Source organism: Ischnura elegans, chromosome X, assembly GCF_921293095.1.
Source record: "Ischnura elegans chromosome X, ioIscEleg1.1, whole genome shotgun sequence".
Lineage (NCBI taxonomy): Eukaryota > Metazoa > Arthropoda > Insecta > Odonata > Coenagrionidae > Ischnura > Ischnura elegans.
The window spans coordinates 6,365,763-6,387,809 of NC_060259.1; the positions used below are offsets into that span (position 1 = coordinate 6,365,763).

Consider the following 22,047-nt stretch of genomic DNA (forward strand, 5'->3'; position numbering starts at 1 on the left):
GATAATGTTTAAATATTTTCATTAATTTATAACAAAATATAAGTTCTAAAAATACCCAAAAGCCATTTTATTGATCCGCACTGATGAGTGTAAATTAATGTGGAAGATGAATGCTGTAGACGTAGTAGTTTTCCTTAGGTTGAGTTGCAAAGTTCATGAAGTTGACGAAACGGCTAATTTTTCGGTGCGCGGAGTCATTTATTGCACTGGCCGTGTCTACATTTTTGAATTTTTTTGTAATAAAATAAATCAGAATTTAGGATAAAATTTCCTTTAAAATGACGTATAGTTCATTATTATAGCATGCAGTGAATCCAGGATATAAATTTGCAAAGTACAGCGGCACATCATTTTGACGCCGACAGTAGAAGAAAACGCTGTCTTCTTGGCTGGCACTCGAATGCATGAGGATCAACGTTGCTCTATATTTTCATATTTCCTCCCTTGATTTTAAACATCATGGAATTTTCTGTCCTTCCGTAACTGAAATTGAACAAGTGCCATAAATAATTTGAGTCCATCGTAACCATCGAGAAACACCTATCTCGATTTTTGCTGTGAAGTTGAGTTTTTATTCTACGGCGGCCGAATTATCGAAAAATCTCAGTTTCAAGTTATTCAGTCAATGAAATATGGAAATATTATTTATATTAAAGTTATCTTCGCTCACATAGCACACGGGTTTATCATTCCGTTTATTATACTCTTATTTTTCCGTAACGCTCATCCCGACATACAGCTTGCATCGAGGCTTTTCTTGTAATTTCCTCCGTGGGAATGCAGACGAAAATTTTTTCTGGGATGTTATTGCACAGAGGAACAATGCACCACTTGTAATTTTTCCTTATTTCACCCACGTTCTCCTTTAAACGCAACGTGGCTCTTCCAAACCTGCAGTTACTGGGCTTGGATCTTGGACTCGTACTGAACTATGACGTCACAGCCAAAGATTAGTGGGGGCGGTATTTTTTAGCCCGCGAAACTCGGGCGACTTTTGGGAGTCATTTTCTAGGGTATAAACTGAATTTTAAGCAGAAAAAAGTATATTGCGGTACTAAGTGTTTACTGTAGTATATCAGCATACTGTTTATAAAAAGTATGCAATTTCCCTATTATCGTATTCTACATCCTATAGTTCCATCCATAAAATTTCGCAATGTATCATGCTATTTGAAATTATAAACTCATAAGAGGAATAAGCTACCGTAAAAAAATAGTTAAACACGTATTTTATTTAAGTATTTTTAGCTTTAGAATTTAAACTGAAAACCAGGACTGCAGATTCATAGCCACTCCAAAATTGCAAATGGAATTCTATCGATATCAAGATAATCTGAGCTAAGTCAGCACCAGAAGTAGTTAATTCGCCACAAAAAAGTAATTAAGGGAAAACTATAAGCGTGCCTTAGACAAGTTTTGATGCTTTTACAGGACGTTTTTCCGGGTATGGAACTTACATATGTATTAACATGGTAAATCATATCTGAAAGTACTAGTATTAATCTCATGCCCACAAAGTAGCAATGCTTACTAGGAATAATTTGAGCTTTAGGAAAGTAAAATATAAGCTGAGAAACAAGATCGAAGGTATTTCGCACATAATTTCCAAGTAAACTTCCATTAAGGTAGTGCAATGAACAGAATTGAGCACGAATCTGGTCAATTTTAAGGGCTGACTAATCAGAAATATTACTTCCCGAAATAAGACAAGAACAACTACGGAAACCACAACCTAACATGCAGTACCGAGAGCTTTTCATGAGAGTTGCCGCATGGATAACAGCTGCATCAAATGGAATCACAGACATATATAGGTGTTAAAAACGAAAACAATTCTCATTTTTCAAACTTTTATAATGTACACACATTCAAATGTTACATTTTCAGAATGATATAAGAACGCCATTGAAACTATAAGATATCATATTAGTTAATAGATACTTAATATTATTTATACAATCAATGCAAAGTAAGCAACTTAATAATAAATCTTAAGTACAAATGATGGAACAATTCTATTGAAAAAGTTTCAAATTAGTGAGAGAACCATGAATAGGAGATGAAAGCCGCCACGCATATTCCATTAATTGTTGCTGGCATATAGCTGAACCTGTAATTGAAAATGTGTATTAATTGCTGAGCTTGATTAGACAAAAAAATAAAGAATTTAATAATTTCAATGAATATCATCAGAGTGATATATACATTAAATGGTCAGTATCACCAATCATCATACATTCTAAAGCCTTTGGATCTTTATCAAACATGCTATGACTCAAGTTTCTAATTCATCTTTCAAGGTTTGTACTACAAGAAGACAATGATTGAGCACTTTCAATTTGCAGTATCAGCAATATACAATAATAACAGCAAAATGAAACTATAAAACATAATAATATGATATAACCATTACACAACAACCATTTTTCCTCGACAAAAAGATTTCGATATTTACCAAAATATCTGCATTATAATTAAATTTAATAACTACAATCATAAAAAAACTAATACATTTCTCAATCATGATCATTGTATTTTTTATGACTACTGAAAATAATAAGGTATTAAACCTGGCAACTTACCAAATAGCAGAATAGGTAGATGAATTTCACATTCAATAGACACTTCCAATCATATCCACAACTTAATGCTTCTCACCATGAAGATATAAAAACTGAATGAATCCAAATAAAACCATAACGGAATGTTAACTGGATATCCTTCAATCACTGACAAAACATAATAATTCTCTAGGAAGGCCGAAACAATTGACATTCATGGAAAGAAACAAAATTAAAAACAGGATTTCAGAATGGCATTGAATTGATGGAAAAGCCAAACTTACCGGCGGACAGAAGAATGACCTTAGGTACTACATTGATAACAATCTTTGTGGACTACTGATATACATATTCATTTAAACATATTCCTCACGGACATATTCAAAAAGGTATAATACGAATCACGATGAAGTGATAACTATTTCTGTAAAAGAAAGGAATTGTTATAAAGGATCCTCAGAAGGGCAGTGAATTTATCTTTAACAAAACAAAGAAATTCTTACCTGTCTAAAGAAATATTCTCTATTATTATGAAGTTACTTCAACCTCATATTCCAGTTACCCAAAGATTTCAAGTCAAAGTACATGGTAGCCGCGAATTGCTGAGCCACGATGCTAAGAACCCTAGGAACCACTAGGAACTCTGAGGAAGCGAAAGGCAATGAGGAACTTCGTGACGTCACGCGCTTCCTCCCCCACTTTCAGCTGAGACCACCTCCTATTATACGCACCTTGGGTTCTGACGTCATCTTACGCTGGTTAAGAGAGATCGTAATGTGAACGGGGCATAACAAATGCTACAATCGCTCCAGCCGTGATCCAGTAGGGTAGCACTGGGAGCGATAGGAGCGAAAGTGGACCACGAATCCGTAGCGTCTGAAGCGGGAGCACTCGGGAGCATTGGGAGCGTGTACTGGACTACGCCCTTGGACTCCTACTGAACTATGACGTCACGGCCAAAGATTAGTGGGGGCGGTATTTTTTAGCCCGCGAAACTCGGGAGACTTTTGGGAGTCATTTTCTAGTGTATATACTGAATTTTAAGCGGAAAAAAGTATATTGCGGTACTAAGTGTTTACTGTAGTATATCAGCATACTGTTTATAAATAGTATGCAATTTCCCTATTGCTGCCGTGTATTTCGTCGTGAAAGATAGATCACTCTGCCTGGTGGCGCTGCGAGTGGCGATATTTGAAAACTGAAAATAAAGCGCGCGGAGCGACAACAATTATTTCGGCGGACTTGAGAACCTGTATTGTAATATTCGTGGATAAGGGAAAAGAAATAAGCTGAATAACGCGGAGCGTCAAGGTTTCCTTCTTCGAGGATATCGCGGTTCAGAGAAATGTGCACGACCGTCGTGACCGCGCAGCTACCTTTGCATTCCGAATTAGTAATGTTGATGTGCATTCTAATTGGTGTCGTTCGGGTTCCTGGTGTTTTAAGGTGGTAATTGCATCCCTCAAGGTTGATGTCAGGATGCTTAGGTGGTAATATGTAGGATACAACAATCATGTATCGCATTTTCGCACATCGCATGCATGGGGAGTCAGTTTGGGTTAACTTGATGAAAACTCATGCTGGTTGTCAAGCTTCGAAGAATGCCTGTCCCTGCCGGAATACGGAACATGTTATCAATGGTAAACAGAGGTTTTGATTAATTTTGTGGGATACATTGTCAAGGATTTCTTTTTGATTTGTAATCGGAGTTGGGTTAATTAGGTCGGCGAACTTCGTCGGTGATTGAGAGAAGCCAGGTGACATGGACAAATACTGAAACAAGACTCGCAAGGAAAAGGAGGAGATACAGGCGGCACTTTAACGATGTTAATTTAAGTGAAGGTATGAGTGAAAACAGTCGATCATCTCCGTTTGCACCGACATCATTACAGTGGTTGCATTTCTACTAATTTCACCGATGATAATACCGGATTTGTATTTTAACTTCCTCATTTAGTGGTTATATTATGCCTGCTTGTAGTAATTATTAAGCTGTCACTTCCTTTATCGTCAGTTGCCCGCCTCTCAAGCTCATCGAGTGGAGCCCCAGCAAGCAGCCTGAAATCCAAGGACTTGGATATGCTGATTTACCCGGACGAGGCGGAATGCACTCGAGTTTCTTCAACAATTAGGAAAATAGAAAATGCGAAAAAAGTTACTGAGATGGACAGTACTAAGTCCCTGGAAGCATTGTGGGACGTCAAACACGGTATGTATCTAACCTACCTGATGCTTCTCAGGTTCGCTAGTTAGGAATATTTCGGTGGAAGCTGTTACACTCATCACTGGATTTTTGGAATTAAGAACGGAAAGAGACTGCGTGTCCAAGCGTTACTAACTCTAGGGAAATCATGTGGAACTGCTTCATAACCCTATTTCAATGCGAACATACCTATTAATTTCTCAAAGATAAGTTTTCCTTAAATTGAGATTTTTATAATGTTTCATCTCTCACTTAAGAGATTTTTGTTCCATTGGTTCAGCTGAATTACTTGCCCACTCAATTGGAATACGCAGGAATTATATTTTTCCAGTACAGTAACCGTTATTATTAAGTAATAACCGTTATTGCTAAGTAGTGTATTATTTGCATGCCTTCACGCCCCACCAGGAAATTTTCCCAAATATCCATTAATTTTTTCTACCACCCATCTTTAATGGCAATGAGTAGATCGTATTTCCATAAATATATTCTTTGTTATATTTTATCCTCACATTCTTTTGGATAAGGTTCACTCAGGTAGTTATTTATTATTTTCATGTCATGGGATATATCCTATTCCTATGAAATATATTCTAAATTTTTTGAATTTTCCTCCCCGCTGCATCATATTTTTCTTCAAAATCACCCCCTTTCTATCATATGTCTACCCAGACCTGTACGGTCTGCAACTGGTCTGGACAACGGGTGGGTAAACTGGTCTGGACCCAGGTATAGCTTTGTCTGTAACTGGTCTGTACTGCTCGCCGCCCTGCTCTGGCGTTGGTCTGTTCTCAGGGGGACTATTTGGTCTGGAACTAATCTGTTCTAGTGACTAGTTGGTTTGTACTACTTAACCTGAGACTCGGGATAACTAAAAGATCAGTCAATCTCATTGATCTGACTGGTTCAGTTCAATTAGCGAAGAAAAGAGAACAGCCTATACAAATAAATCTGCGCAGCATACAGAAGACTTTTCCCAGCCTGCCAAATATGACAGATAGATACAAAGGCATACTGGATAGCAGTATTCTTCAATAGGGTGGTTTCCTATTATTTTTTTATTGCCTAAATCGAAAGATTATTACTCCTGGAGTACGTATTTCACGCTTTTAGATTTTTAAATGACGATATCTATTTTTCGCGATTAAATGAAAAGTGAAAATTTTCAAGCGCGCGAAAACGCGACGCTTAAGTATGAATGCCGGGAAATCTCTCCGTGTGACGTATTTCTGGTTCCCGCTGCCGCCCTGTGAGGTGACCTTGAGGCGAGTTGAGCGCTGATACGACGCAGGCTGCTAGCGGGTAGCTGAGTACCCTGCTGGCTGGTAGCGCTTGGCTTAAATAAGGATTATTGATAACTTATCAAACGAGGAAAACTTTCCGACCTTAGCCAGTTTTAATAAGTGATTGTTAAGACATGTTTCCCTGAGCTCTGCGCCTCATGCATGCAATGGTAACCTCAGACGACGTATAACTCCTATCTTCTCGTATAGAAACTAGGTCCCTGTGACGTCACGTGGAGTGGCATCGCATGGGCGTCAATCTGGCCCTTTTCAAATGAGGATAAAAATGGATCATTGCCATTCGTCTAACCCGGTTTTTCTAAAACAAAATAATTTGTATATTATGAATGCACTAGTGGTGGGTAACGAATCGCAATCAATGCCTTTCGTTTTCTTTGATGAAGGAAACCACCCTATTGTTACAATAGCATTCATTACATAATCAGTATAATACATTGTCAATTTTGAAAAGCGATGATATATCTCTATGGATGTATTCAGCTGTAAGGGGCAAGAAAGTTAAGTAATTCTTACTACAATAAAAAGCTCAGAATTGATGTATCTCCAGATTATACCAGTACGAGTGCAAATGGTATTCTGAATTGAACAAATGTCAAACCGATCGTAAGATATTCATTTTACTCACACATGGCAATTGCATTTCAGCTGTGAACTCCCATCAATGTTCCACGTTGATAAAACATGTTAGCATATTACTTTTGACAAACCATCAATAACATATCCCCTGCAACCGGAAATTTTGAATTCGTATGGAGGTGGATGATTTTCTGTGCAATAAAATAAATCCATAAATACAATTTAACATTTATTGATGTACTCATGACATTCTCTAGTACTAGTAACACAGTTAACATTTATTGTAGTAGAAAAAATGTCTAGTGTCCGTCGCCTTCAATCCTGGAAAATGAGAATTGTAACATTTTATAACCCGTTAATAAGTACTTAAAGTAGCTTAAAATTATTCCACATATTCTCTAATATGGTTATTCACTTTCAAGAAACACCCTTCATGCAGGAATGAATTTATAGTGATACTAATACTTTTATGCTATAAAGAACTGCTAACAATGTGGTTTCTTATGCGAGAACTGTAACTTACAATATTTTAACTTAATTGATCTGAATGAATTGTATTTTCACCATACCAGTCAAACCAAAGATCAAGCTAAACCGTAATCTCAGTGAGAACGTAGTAATAAATAATTTTATATAACTATTGGGTTGAAAGAAGTAGTTCCTGAATTGCATTAGTCCTAAAAATTGTTGATACACAAGTTCGTTGATTTACTATCAATTGGAAAAATATGTTCCATTTACTTACATTAAAATAGTCAGCGCAGCAGAGATGGGTTGATGCTGACCAAGGCATCTTCTTTAAATCTCTATGTGCTGCAAGGAGCCGTTTTTTCCGCAAATCTGGTAAATAAAAACTTTATCCGGCGTTGATTTCATTGTGATAGTATACAATTGGCAGGAAACAGTATTTTTTTCGATTCCTTTTTGGAAGTCTTCACTTTGAAACACGTTATATTTTCCTCATCCATAGCGTTCTTCAACAAATAGTTGCTTGTAAAACACTGTTTTAATGCACAGATTAATTCACAAAGTCGGAAGTGTCTACAAATGTAAACAAAGTTCCAGTACCGATGGGAACCAATGGCTGTTAGGTCAAATGGTATAGAAGATGGCTGCCAGTTGTTTTGGTGCAAGTTTCAAAATATGAATTTTAATCCATTATATTTAATTAAGTACGTAATATAATGGGAAAAAAATTGTAACTTAAATTTTTAATCCACAAAATATGTATTTACCGTAATTAATATATTCTTTTACAGAATTAAATTACTCTGGAGTAGGTACTCCTGCTTCTTATAGGTGCAAGGTGTACCTTCACGAAGGTACCTGAGGGACTTTTCAGATGTTTTACTCTTCAAAAAATGCTTTAACTTTAATGGGTTACTGAAATTAAGCATTATGTCCACCTTATTACCATGTTATACACGGTGTGCTGAATTGGGATCCATTTGCATATGAGGGGCAAACAGATACTGAAGTATATATATATACTTCAGTATCTGTTTGCAATAGTAGATAAGATAGTAGGTAGATAATAAAGATACTGAAGTATATAAACAGATACTGAATACACTGAAGTATTATTTTATACTTCCATAGCCCAAATAAAGTTGTAAGCTACTAGCTGGAAGATATTTAATCTTTCGTACGATCAGCTCATTAATTGCATCCCTCTCCTACAGAAATGTAATGCAATTTTGTGAGAGAAGTATGTTAGTGTGTAACATGTATGTGTAGATGTTTGGTGAGTGAAGGAGATCTAAGTAAAGGTAGTACCATGAAGAATCCTTCTTCCATGGTAGTGCTACCCTTGCCTTACCCTCCACGGAATGTAGAGCATGGGTTGATGGAGGTTTAACTACACACCATGGAGGGTACTACCCTACGTCTACCCACCATGGAGGAGTTAATTTTTATTATAGTGGAAGTTGCTGGTTAAAAGTTTTGCCTTAAATGGGTTAATACATTGGAATTATAATAAACCATTGCAAATTATTTATTGACTGCTTACTACTTCCCCAAACCCTATTTCATGTTTCAACCTTCATTGCTTGAGCAATCATTTAGAAGTAATATTTATTTTTACCTCGCATATTCATTTTTTACTATGTTACCCAGCTTGCTTAAATACTTAAAGTTTAAGTACTTGTGATATTAGTCTCAATTTATGATGCAGCCCATTGTAATGTCATCCAAATAGAGCAACTCTTCATAAGCCATGATTGTGGCTAGTGGGTAACTTTGAACCCATGTGAAATTCATCTATGTGATAACAAATATAAAATTGTGACTCATCTTGAAAAAAATTATTGTACATTAAAAATTGACCACTCCATAGCCCAGGATTCCTAATATCATTAAGTACCAATGCCTAATATACATTATAATCATTTCACAATTACAAAGAAATGTAAGAGCAATTGCAGAATACCAAATAAAATATCAGTTCTCATGTCACATCAGAATCCAGACCAGTTGACTCCCTTTGATTTTTTCAGAATAGTTCCAGTCCAGTTGAAACTCATAGAATATTTCAGCATAGTTACAGGATAGATCCAGACTAGATGCAGACCATCGAAAATTACAGTACAGTTACAGGCAGTTGATCCAGATCAGTTACACACCATCGAATATTAGGGCGCAGTTACAGACCAGAATTCCAGACTAGTTACAGACCATTTTCCTTTGCCTCTCTGAAATCCAGACCAGTCCAGTTCTGTTACAGACCAGTCACAGAACAAAATTTAGCCTTTCAGACCAGTTACAGACCAGATCCAGATTAGTTACAGACCAAATATGTATATCTAGGTTATATATTACCATGTATGCAAAATGCCTAGACACTGAAATTAAAACTAGGAAATCTCATATGGAATCCACTAGATTGAGAAAAAAAATGTGTTTTGAGGAAAAGACTTTGGTAGATGTGAGCTTAAGCCTGAATCACATGATCATTTTTTCTATCCCTTTTGAGGGACAGCTCCAGTGATCGATTGCTCTTAAAGCCGGTGTCCCACGGTCGAATTTGCATCAAAATTTTGGACAAAAAATTTCATGCAAAAATTTGTATGCAACGGGACAGGGGTGTCCAACGATGCATCTCATTTGGACCAAAAACAAACGAAAGACGATTTTTATGTAAACAAATTTGGAAGCTTGTGGAAGTGAAGGATTCTCTCGTTTTTAGCAGTCGAAATTATCTGAACAGGCCTCTTGAACATTAACCCTTTTCACTCCCAAGCGGCCGATATATTGGCCGTGGCCCTCCTACCCAATACGCCCAAGCGGCCGATATATCGGCCGCTTGCTTAGAACAATATTTCACATGAACTATGATGTGTAATTATTTAATTTATTTTTATAATGAATGTATACATATTTTGCTATCCTTAGGTATTTTTTATATAATTTAATTTATACTTTAAATATTTTAATGGAAGCTATTTCATTAACTCCTTGTAAAATCTGACTCATTTTGTCGAAATTCTTACGCCACTTTATGACTCACAAGGGGAGACCACGAAACTTGCTCTGCCTTTTTCAATGCCGTATTTTTTATGGCTTTCGGAATGGTGAACACATCCCTGAACTAGTAGTGGTTCCGTTGAATGGGCCTTAATTTGGCTGTAATTAATTAATTTTCATGCGGTACTTTTCACAAGCCGCGTATAGTTTCATGATATCGCACCACTCACCAGGCGGGTCGGGTGGGGTAGTGGTGAGCGTTTACGGCTACCACCCGGGGGACCAGGGTTTGAGGCTTCGTGGTGGCTGTATATTTTGTTGTCTTCATTGTGATTATACGGCGTCAACTTTTTCATTAGTTTTTATTGCGACAATAATAGACATGAGGCAATTTTTTTATCATCATAGTGGCATTTAGGTATTTAAGCAGTGTCATTTTCAACGCGGATAAGTGAAGGCTCCACTTTCTACTCTCCTCAAAAACATACCGAAAGGTTAACGGGGGGCTAAAACAGTGGCTTTTTTCGAAGAAATGACATTTGTTGGTGGGCATATTGGATGGGCTACGGAAGATTTTGGGAAGTGGCGAGCACAAGACACATTGGTATAATTGTTGCTTTTAACCCTCTAGCGGGCGCAACTGTTATTTCTACACAACCGGGCGAATGGCGTACTTTGCCCATGATATGTGCATAAATTATGACACTCGATTAAAAAAAATAATCTTTATTTGTAGAAATTGGTAAAATCTTGTACATTTATAGGTAATACAGATATAAAGGTACAAAGGTGGTACACGACCGGTCGCGCGGCATAATGTATACGCCAAGGATGACGGGTTCCTCTTGCTGATCTAAAAAAATTAGCTACAATTCCTCGAACTTTGAAAACTCGCAACATAGACAGTCAAAGTCCATTGTAGGAATACAAGAGACCATTCTATCCCAGAATGTACGTACGATATTGAAGTCCTTGGTTTTCGAAGATTGACGTATTTTATACGCCGCCACGCCCGGTCCATTGTCATCAACTTTTATTTCACCCTATTTGTTAATGGAAATTATATTTCGGAATGGTTCTTTTAGCACATACGTACTGTGTAAGTTAACTCCCTTTGGAGTAAAGTGAATTACAAGTATTTGAGAAATATGGCATTTTATAATCGTTTTGTGTTCTTATTAATTATTTCTGTATGCATGTTGTTGATCGCCGCGAGCCTTTAACGGCATGTGCTCTTGCAATAGTGGTTTTCATTTTTAACGTGGAAATTGATCACTATATGCAATGAAAAAAATTAACATTTTAGCGCACACCAACCCTTGCTTGTGTAGTCGTCGTATCTCTGCGTTTGTAATGACACTGCTAAAATACCTAAACGCCATTATGATGATAAAAAAATTGCCTCATGTCTATTATTGTCGCAATTAAAGTTAATGAAAAAGTTGACGCCGTTTGATCACAATGAAGACAACAAAATATACAGCCATCACGAAGCCCCGAACCCTGGTCCCCCGGGTGGTAGCCGTAAACACTACCACTACCCCACCCGACCCGCCTGGTGAGTGATGCGATATCATGAAACTATACGCGGCTTGTGAAAAGTACTGCATGAAAATTAATTAATTACAGCCAAATTAAGGCCCATTCAACGGAACCACTACTAGTTCAGGGATGTGTTCACCATTCCCAAGGCCATAAAAAATACGGCATTGAAAAAGGCGGAGCAAGTTTCGTGGTCTCCCCTTGTAAGCGAAATTAGAAAATTTGTCTGTCGTTGTTGCTAATTTTCGTTTATTAGTGATATTGAGGATAAATTTTAATAATTATTTAATTTAAATGTTCTTTGTCTGTAATTTTTTATGTACACTGACAGCTTATTGAACTCCTTTTTCTCCTCTCGTAAATTGCCGCCACGGCTGACTAATGGCCTTATGATATTCTCAACAAGCTTTTGCACGCTTTTACGCGTGATTTATTGTTATTCACTTCACTGCATCACGTGCGTCTTTATTCATGTAACACATTGGTACGTATGACTCCGTACTTTCCACGACATAACATTTTATCCAACCTCTTATCTCCCGCCCGCTGCAATTATATTTCGACGTCTCCTTAATACAATCAAATCCTTCTTCGGTAACGACATACATTTCAAAGGAATCTTCTTAACCGAATCATTTTACTAAATTTTATCCACAAGGAAACAATATTTCTTGTTTACAAGAAGGGTACACTAAGAGTAAGATTATCGTGCATGGCGCGCGAATAAAATGTTTTCAGCGAACCTCAGCAAGTGGCTGATAACGTCGCCGAATAGTCGCCGTGAAAGTGATGGCTTCACAGTTTTTTATCCTAATCTTCCTTATCTACATAAGTGATTCATTGTATCACTGCTTTGCTGACACCTACTTTGTGGGCAACTTCTGAGAATGCGTCATCAGTTACTAATCTAATGGTTTGCATGTGGAGTCCCGACGGCTTAGTTTGCATCAACTCGTGTGTATCAGAGGTTCGGATGCGTTTCTTCGCATTTTGTTTTCTGTGCATTGAGTCATTTGAATTTGCATCAAAGTTCATCATTGCAGTGAAATTGCATAAAAAAGTCTAGTGCCTTTTTTGAGTGGTGTGAGTGATATTTTTCAAAAAAAAATATCACCAATAATGGCTGGACCATCACGCATAACGGACAAGGGTATTTTGGAAATTTTAGACAGTTCATCCAATGAAAATGAATCAGACTACAACGAAAGTGACAGTGAGTTGGGGAACAGTAGTGATGGAGATCAGCATTCGTTTCAGTCTTCGGATGAGCTGGACACTGACGAAGACAGTGAATACGGAGAATGGAGGGAAGTACAAGCTCCTGAAGAACAAATTCCCACTTAGTTCAAGTTACAAGAAGTAAGTGGACCCAAGAAAGCCCCACCACCTAACTCGCCACCAATTCTTTATTTTAGACTTTTTTTTACTTTCTTTTGAACCTCTTCGTCACTGAAACAAATAGATATGCAAAACAAAACATTACCTCTCATTCAGGAAGATCATCACCACCACTGAAGTGGGAAACAGTTACAATTGCGGAAATGAAAGGATTCCTAGCCTGTATTTTGAACGTGGGAATTATACGGAAGCCCACCATAGCTTCATATTGGTCGACTTTGCCTTCTCAGAGTACCCCTTGGTTCGGTAAAATGTTTCTGCGGAATCGCTTCCAGTAAATTTTGAGATTTTTTCATTTGGTTTTCCCTAAAAAATGTACGGCTCGTAACGATCCCAGATATGACCCTTGCATCAGGTACCAACCCTTGTTGACCATGCAAATAATGTATTTAGATACCATTATACCCCTCACGAAACTCTGAGTGTAGATGAAAGTCTGGTAGGGACAAAAAACCGTACAAGTTTGTTGCAGTACCTGCCAAATAAGCACCATCACCGCTGGGGAATCAAATTTTGGATGCTGTGTGATGCTTTATCAAACTATTGCTTAGGTTTCTTTACCTACAAAGGTAGATCAAATGATGAAGAAAGGATGGAGGTGAAGGAACATGGGCTGGGATATACAGTGGTATTGAAACTCCTCCAGATGAACAATTATTTATACAAAGGCTACCATGTTTTTGTGGACAATTTTTTTATGTCAGTTCCCTTAGTGAACAAACTTTACCAAATGTGAACATATATGATAGGAACTGTTAGAAAAAAACGAAAATTTCTGCCCGAGTTTTTCAAAAAGAAGTTCACCATCGGGGAAAAAATGTTTTGCCGTTCCGGGTGTATTCTAGCCAGTGCATTTAGGGAAAAAAATGCTCAAAAAGGACCTGTGATCCTTCTTTCAAGTAAGGCGACTGCAAGGAATAGTGAAGGGACAAAACTGAGACAAGGCCGCAAGAAAAAAACTGTGAAACCGGAAGTAATTTTGGAATATAACAAGTATATGGGAGGTGTAGACTCTTCAGTCATGATGCTCCTTGTATATTTAGATGAAAGGAAAACATTAAAATATTGGAAGAAAGTAGCGTTCAACATTATTGGGAGGATGGTTTTGAATAGCTACATAATATATAAGGATAATTTCAAAGAACCTGGAAAACCTCTGACAAGACTTATGTACACAATTAGTATAATTGAAAACTTAAGAGCTGAGTGGTTGAATTTCAGGTAAGAGTGCGAAGTATTAGAGGGAAGTATTTCACCTGGAATAAGGTAACTGGGTGGGAGAAACAGGGGCGGCTCCAGGATTTCCTTGAGGGGGGGGCGCGACGGGCTGCTTACCCCTCCCCACTGCCCCCACTCCCTCCCTTTCTCCCCCCCTCTCTCTCTCCCTCTCTCTCTCTCCCTCCCTCTCTCTCTCATGATGTGACATACAAGCGTCGAAATAAGATAAGAGTTTTGGCATTATAGTTGAGAAAGAATGAAGGAATTGGTACAAATTGTATGGTTTTAATGAGCGAATTACACCGAATACACCGAGAAACTTGCAAAAGCCCGTGTTATTTTCTGGAAAAAGTTGTAAAAGCCATTTCCGATTTTAGTGTGGAATTTCAAACGATCTGTATATTTTTCGTTCCAAACGGGAGACACAAGCTTTGAATAGACGTTCGAATCGTAGTTTTCGATGGAGAGTTGAAGGAAATAGGGCGAGAAAATAAAAAAAAACGCTGTGCAATCTTATGGGAAAATTGTGAGTATAATTTACGACTCATGTATTATTTATGCACTTTAAATTACGATCAAATCATGAAAACAGAGAATCCACACCAAATACAGCAAACCCCATCCCTGTTGACCAAAAATTGAGAGAGAAAAAGCAGACATAAGCGTAACATTTATAAATAAAGGGTAGTCTACGGTAAGTGATGCGAGTTCGCATTTTATACCCCTTGGCAAAAGTGCTTAGCGGGCGAAATGAAGTTTTCTCTTCAATGTATTAAATTCCAATTTTACCCATAAGTATTTAACTTTTGGATTTCAGGAACTACTGTATGATTGATCGAGAAAATACAACTGAAGTCGACAGTAAAATCATTTGCCGCATTTTATTTGAATATCTTGGAAAATATTTTTGAGAAGTCATTATAGAGGTTATTATCAAGTATTTATAAATACAATCATGTGCACACTCAAAGTTCTATGGCAGTTTTCATTGGTTTCATGTCATTAAATTCCGGAATTTTCTTCAAAAAAGTTATTATCTAATTCCGTTAACATTGTACTTTTATTTTTTCAATAACGGTGCGCATTTATCACATATTTTTTCAAGCATGCTTTCTAACGAGTCCGAATTTTTTATTTCCATGAAAACAGCTGGGATTAGTGTATTCAACTTGAAGCACTCTACTGACTCTCCAACAAATCTGTCCTTGATATCCTAATTTACGTAATCTAAGATGGGAATAATGATTATTTTTTCCCAATACGCGATTATATCGTCTTCATCATTGTAGCCGGGTAATTTGCTCGATTCTTTTGTCGATTGGCTGCACATGGAATGCGGATTTGAATGTCCATTTCCTCCATAATTTTCTTAGCCTTTGCAAAAATTCCATAAGTTTTAAGAAAATTTTATAAGAGTTCATCCGCTTATACTTAGTACTTCAAAAGTTAGGTCAACTTTTTTTTAGCTTGAAAAACATCTACAGTCTCATTTTGCAAATATCTGCTTAAAATATAAATTGCACTCAAAACATCACTCAGACTATATATATACAGTTCAAATTAATTCACAATTACAAATTGATAACAATAAACATCTTCCTTTAGTTGCCGTTTTATAATCATCCCACTTTGACACTTTTTCGAGAGCTTTGGCAATATCATATGTGAATCGTCTCTAAAAGTTACAATAGCTTTATGCCTTTCTACCCTACTAGTCTCACAGTTACCTGTCATTTGATGAACTAAGATATCAACAATGGTTTTATTACGTTTACTTGATGCTTTAAAAAGTCGCGGGAAGAGATGTCGAGTCTCGTTCCTTTGAATCATTTTCTAGCCGAGGCTTCTTCCTTGTTAGCCACCTAACCATTTTGCATATCTATGCAAATCAATTTACATCTACACGTACACAAAGAAAGAGAAATCAATTTGATAACATAAAAAAAGAATACAACCCCAAAACGAAGGCAACTGTCCAAGCTCACGTGGGATTGATGAATTACTCCAACCGTTTCAGAGAGAAAGTCTTCAACTTTAGAATGTGTCGTCAGAAGAAATCTTCGACAATTTTTGCTCGTAATTGTACAGACTTCCAACTTCAAACAGCAGGCCAGCAAAACAGATACCTGCGCTCCACCTTTGTGCTGCTTGACCGTGCGCACGAGTGGAAACGACCGATGAATCTGTTGTCGGAGTTGCAGGCTTTCAAATTCGAATCATAGATCTGGCAAGCTAATCTAAGGAATATATATTGTTGCAGAAATTTTCTGCAAAGAAAATAAACTCGCCTGCCGACAGTGAAACAAATTATTCGGAACATCTCAACTTCGAGAAAAACTCTTTCTGGCTGTAGGAATGTATGTACCGTAGAATGGGGTGACTTCGGTCACACGCGCTTCGCTTCACAAATTGATATTTGGTAGCACAATGGGTGACGAGCCATCATTTCATTCTCGCCTTTCCTGGCATAGGTAAGAGGAGATTTCAAGCAGCAAAAAATTTCCGTCAGTCACCGCCCAGGGGGGGGCGCGCGCCCCCCGCGCCCCCTGGCTGGAGCCGCCCCTGGGGAGAAAAGAATACAGATGCTGTGTCTGCAGCACAAAGGAACAAAGAAGAAGATCCAGAACAGTGTGCGTCACATGCAACAGGGGTTTGCATGGGGAGTGTTTGTATAAGCATAAGTGCTAAAAGAGTGACTGTGAACAAAAGGCAAAATTTATTCCTACGTGATATTTTTATAAACTAATCAAAAGTGTACCTATGTACTTATTTCATTAACAACTTGAACAAATAATGAAAAATCCTCTGTGAAACAATTTTCATCATATTCGTTAGCCTTCGTTTTTATAGAAATAACATAGCATATATAAGTCATTCATATGTATAAATAAATGCAATGTTAACATTTAAACAATTCCTTTAGCTATAATTTAAACTAACAATAATTTGTATTATTTATGGCCTAGATGTATACATATTTCACTTTTTTTACAGAAGACTGGCTTGGGCACTGCTCAAAAGTGATTGAGACAGATTAAACAATTAAATTTTTATGACATTTTTTCTCTTTATGCAAAAAAATTAGATTGTCAAAAACTAAATTCTTAATGTAGCTCAATTTTCAATAATTGCAAAATGAATAAAATACTATGAATAAATAAGCCATAAAGTTAAGTTTTTCGTAAAAATTTTTAAAAGTATTAAGTTTATAAATTTATTATTGCAAAACTAAAATTTATACATAATGATAATTAACATTTTTGAAAACGTCATTTATTTTTACATGTGTGATTTTTTCCATGTCTATAAAACCTAAAATAAATCCATGAGAATTTTTACAAAAAGTACTAATAATTTCATAAAAAAACCCTTGGAAATTTTGGGTATGCATGTTGAAAAATGCTTGGGATTGAAAGGGTTGAAGAGACGAAAGAAAGAAAACAGAAGGAATGCTGGACATGGCCTTGGCTGGAAAGGGGGTGTGAAAGCGTTGGAATAAGCATGCTATGCATGTTGGAGAAGGAGTTGGTTGCTAATGTTCCCATATATTATCGATAATAATTGACGATAAGTGAGGATATTTTCATGTCCCTTATCAGCAATCTTGAGGGCAGAATAAAATGCCAGGATACAAACATGAGGCAGTTTATTCCCGCGAGGAAAATGTTATTAATAAATGATGGACATTGTGGTTGAGAAAATGTTATGAATAGTGCTGTAAACGTACATTAAAATCACATTTTTTCTCTCATAATGTAGCAGTTGCTAAAATAAGGTCCTTATCCTATAATCATAGTAATAGAAACGGGCAGCTGTAGTATTTCACAGGTATAATCGTCAGTTCATATTAGTAATTCCTCCAGCTGATCGCTCGTTCACATTGTATGCCCTCCACAAAGCTAACCTGTAGAATTCGGCCTCGATACCTTAAGTAAATCTTGTATTCTTTCCAAAACATCCCTCCTTGTATTGCGATTCTAAAGATCGCTTCCTTCTTATTAAAGATAAACTCATTATTACAGATTTCCTAGTTCATCACCTATCGAGACCAATTTTTGCTCATTTTTACTTTTAGGACCACACCAGGTGATGAAATAGACGATCACGAACGTATATATATATATTTGAAATAATGTTTTGTGAATTCACTTCGTGGCATGGTGGCATTATAAATTCAAAACTAAACCTTTTAGTATTCCATACTCATACAGTACTAATGAAAAAACTCAACCGGTTTCGATCTTTTCAATCCTCTTCTCACATGAGAAAGATCCAGATCGGTGAGTCGCTTCCATCTTTCTCATCTTCCTATCGTTCCTCTCCTTGCTATCATGTTTCCTTGTTTATTATTCACCTACTCCCTACCCTAAGTCCTGCTCCGAAACACACTCACTCACCAACATGCCTACGGTGGAAGCGTTTGATTCCATACTGAAGTCTATAAAGAAATCTTCCATCAAGCTAGCACAATTCACACGTCACGCAGAGTTCCTCTCGATGTGCTTATCCTTGGGAATCACACCAAATGGTCTTATTATAAAACTTCCCCTGACTGGCCTGCCACCTGACCTATGTCCATCTTTTCACTCTTTCGCCTACCAAATTTCCTTTCAGTTCTGCCAGTCAGTTCTCATAAGTGCAATAACCTGGTCACCAAATGCTATTCACATATTGCATCCCTTATCAAAATTATTTGCCAATATATGCCGAACTCTCTGGCTTCGGTTAATCGAATTTTGCTTGCCTCACAACGCTCTCAATCGGACGCCAAAGGTCTCATAAGAAGCTTTCCTCGCTTATCCTATCCTTCTTCCGCCTAGGCATCTCTTTACCCGTACATCTGGTGAACCCTCCGCCCCCGCCTCCTCCTCTTCACAGCTTCAAACCCGACCTATCAGTGGTTTACAACCTTCCTCCCCCACCACCACCCCACGCCAAGGTCCAAAAGCGAGGCCATATGTACGATTCACGCCCGGGGCCTACTGTTGAGCCAGCCTCTGCTACCACGGAGGAACCCAAGGAAGAAAGTGTAGTCAACCTTTCTTCCACCCCCCTTTCTCCTGACCAGCTCTCTCTCCTCCACAAAGGGCTTTCTTTCTGCCCCACGCCGAAAGTAAACCCCATTCACATTCTCAAAGACACACTCCAGTTCTGCCGTAAACTTAAGTGGAAATTCTTCTGGGAGACCCATCCTAACCCCACCCAATATTCTTCTACCGTCCATAGTGCACTGATGAGATTTAAGCCTCCTTCTTCGCACGAACCAAAACCTCTTCCCTCCAACCATCCTATCGAAATATTCAGTAATCTCCTCCTCTCGAAATTTTCGGACGGATCTTTCATAAAATCAATAAAACCTAGAGACAACCTTTCGCAAACAGAAAAGATGGCATTAAGGTCACTCATCCGTAACCCGGACATTGTCATCACTCCGTCAGACAAAGGGTCTATGGTGGTCGTAATGAATGCGGCTGATTACAATAACGAGGCATTAGGCAGTTGTCAGATGCTTCGGCGTACCAACCCATTCCTGCTGATCCCAATCCCCAATACCGAGAAAAGTATCTTACTTTCTTCGAGGAAAACGGACCACAGGAAGGATTAACGGCCCAAGACATAGCATTACTATCACCTTCCAACCCCCGTAGCCCTCATTTTTACATAATACCGAAAATACACAAAGCTAACAATCCCGGCCGTTTGATTCTTCTATTCAATCTCCCACAGAACGAATTTCTGCTTTTGTCGACCATTACCTGCAACCCATAGTGCACTCTCTTCCTTCATACATTAAAGACACGTATCACTTCCTCCAACGCCTTCACTCGACCACCCTTTCTGGAGACAAAGACGTCATAATGGCGACCATCGACGTCACATCTCTTTACACCTCCATACGGCACACAGAAGGCCTCTCCGCTCTCGAACACTTCCTTGAGCAGCGCTCCACTCCACAGGTTCCGAGCACAAAATTTCTCGTTGACCTCTCCGAGATAATATTGAAACAATTCATTCTCGTTCAATAACAATCACTACACACAGTCTAGGGGGTGCGCTATGGGGAGCCGGTGCAGTCCGTCCTATGCCAACCTTTTTCTTGGCCACCAAGAACAGTCTTTTCTGTCCCAATACCCACTCACACCCACCCTTTGGGTCCGATACATAGATGACATCTTTCTTTTGTGGCCACATGGCATGGAATCCCTAATCACTTTCATCTCCTGCCTCAACTCATTTTCATCCGTAAATTTTACGTCCTATTCCTCCTCCTGTCTCGTGTCACATTCCTTGATGTGGACATTTTTCTCACAAACAATAAATTTCACACCTCTGTACACAGTAAAAACACTAACAAACAGCAATATCCACATTACAATAGCTGTCATCCGACACATACAAAACGCTCCCTCCCTTTTTCTCTTTCCATCCGTGGTCTCAGAATATGTAATAATCCAGACTCCCTTAATAGATTTCTTTACAATTTACACCATGCTCTCTGGAGAAGGGGTTACCCAGAATCCCTCCTCCGGAATAAGATCCGAAATAAATCATATGTCCCGAAACAACTTGGCGGGGACAATTCGTCACAGTTCCTTTCCCTCTGCACGACCTTTTTTCCGGGCGTGGACGTTCTGCATAGGACCCTAAAAGACCTTTTCCCCATCCTCTCAGACAACACAACCACGTCCACGATTTTTCCCACGATGCCCTTCACTCGTATTTAAAAGACCACCAAATCTGGCCAGCATTTTAAAAACAACAAAACCTCTGCCCAAGCTAAATATCTGTATTAAACCACAGCCCTCGCCCTGCAACCGTGCAAGATGCAAAACTTGTCACATCCTCATCACCGAACCCCTTCCCGATCAATTCCTTGCCTTCCGTCTCCCCTCAGTGTCGGACATTTCCTGCACAACAAAAAACATTGTCTCTATACTGTTGTGCCAGAAATGTCCCTCTTTTTATATCGGCTTACCCACCACTCCCCTGTGCATCCGAATGAACGGGCATCGCTCTTCGTGCAATAGCGTTTCTTCTGTATCTGCTTCCCTTCCAGTTGCCGTTCATGCTTCCTCCCATAAAGCATTATTTGACGAGTGCTACAAAGTGGGAATATTGGCCTCTCTCCCCCCGTCACCCACCCCCTAGAGCTGAAGGATCTGGAGCAGGCATGCATATGGGCTTTCCGTGCGTTTTCTGGATCAGGGATCAACCGCGCCCACTAGAACACAACCAATCCCCATCAACCGTATTTCCTCCCTCAATCTTTACCCCCTGCTTTGCACCCTTCCTTCCACCCTCACTTTTCCTCCTCTTCTCACTGGAGAAAGATGGACAGCGTCCCATCGAAAATTTGAAACAACCTTGCCCCGTAAGTTCCCTACTTTTATTTTTCGTTTTTCTCTCCATCGCTAAATTTTTCTATGTGCCCACCCTAGGGCAAGAAGAAGTTCATTTATATTATTTATAATGCTCGTGTGAGTTTATTTCAAATGTGTGTGTGTATAATATATATATATATATATATATATATATATATTCATAATAACATATAATAGAAATTGAAACAAAGAGACAGAAACATGAATGCAGGACGATGACACACTGTGGCGTGGAGATGGAATGAAGACCGAAAACACATGGAAAAAAGTTCACCTGAACCGGGAATCGAACCACGGACCTGAATTCTTCGTTCGTGGCGGGACCTACGCCCAGAGCCATCTCTTGGCCAACTGACAGGGCTAGACCTTGGGGGATTTGGTTGTATGAACCCCCACCG

The 22,047-nt window shown here is 38.4% G+C and overlaps 1 protein-coding gene and 1 long non-coding RNA gene across 7 annotated transcripts in view; one reads left to right on the top strand and one right to left on the bottom strand.

Annotated features, from left to right (window-relative positions):
* Positions 1-1,850: 1,850 nt before the first annotated feature.
* Positions 1,851-3,333, bottom strand: LOC124171383. Of its 3 annotated transcripts, none has more exons than XR_006867699.1 (4): positions 3,293-3,333; positions 3,065-3,204; positions 2,583-2,985; positions 1,851-2,110 (listed from the first exon to the last, which is right to left on the bottom strand). It is a non-coding gene; the product is annotated as an uncharacterized LOC124171383 (long non-coding RNA). The 3 variants fall into 3 exon arrangements; XR_006867700.1 differs by lacking the exon at positions 3,293-3,333 and having other exon boundaries at positions 2,583-2,750; positions 2,846-2,985; positions 3,065-3,281; XR_006867698.1 differs by lacking the exon at positions 3,293-3,333 and having other exon boundaries at positions 3,065-3,281.
* A 532-nt stretch (positions 3,334-3,865) lies between these two features.
* The window catches only part of LOC124171687 (DNA-directed RNA polymerase, mitochondrial-like), a 343,150-nt gene continuing 324,968 nt past the window's right edge, over positions 3,866-22,047 (top strand). For all 4 annotated transcript variants that reach the window (XM_046550928.1, XM_046550930.1, XM_046550929.1 and 1 more), the window contains exons 1-3: positions 3,866-4,201; positions 4,284-4,403; positions 4,576-4,770. In XM_046550928.1, the coding sequence (XP_046406884.1) occupies positions 4,075-4,201; positions 4,284-4,403; positions 4,576-4,770 (442 nt within the window). In that variant the 5' untranslated portion in view covers positions 3,866-4,074. The remainder of the gene's footprint in view (positions 4,202-4,283; positions 4,404-4,575; positions 4,771-22,047) is intronic.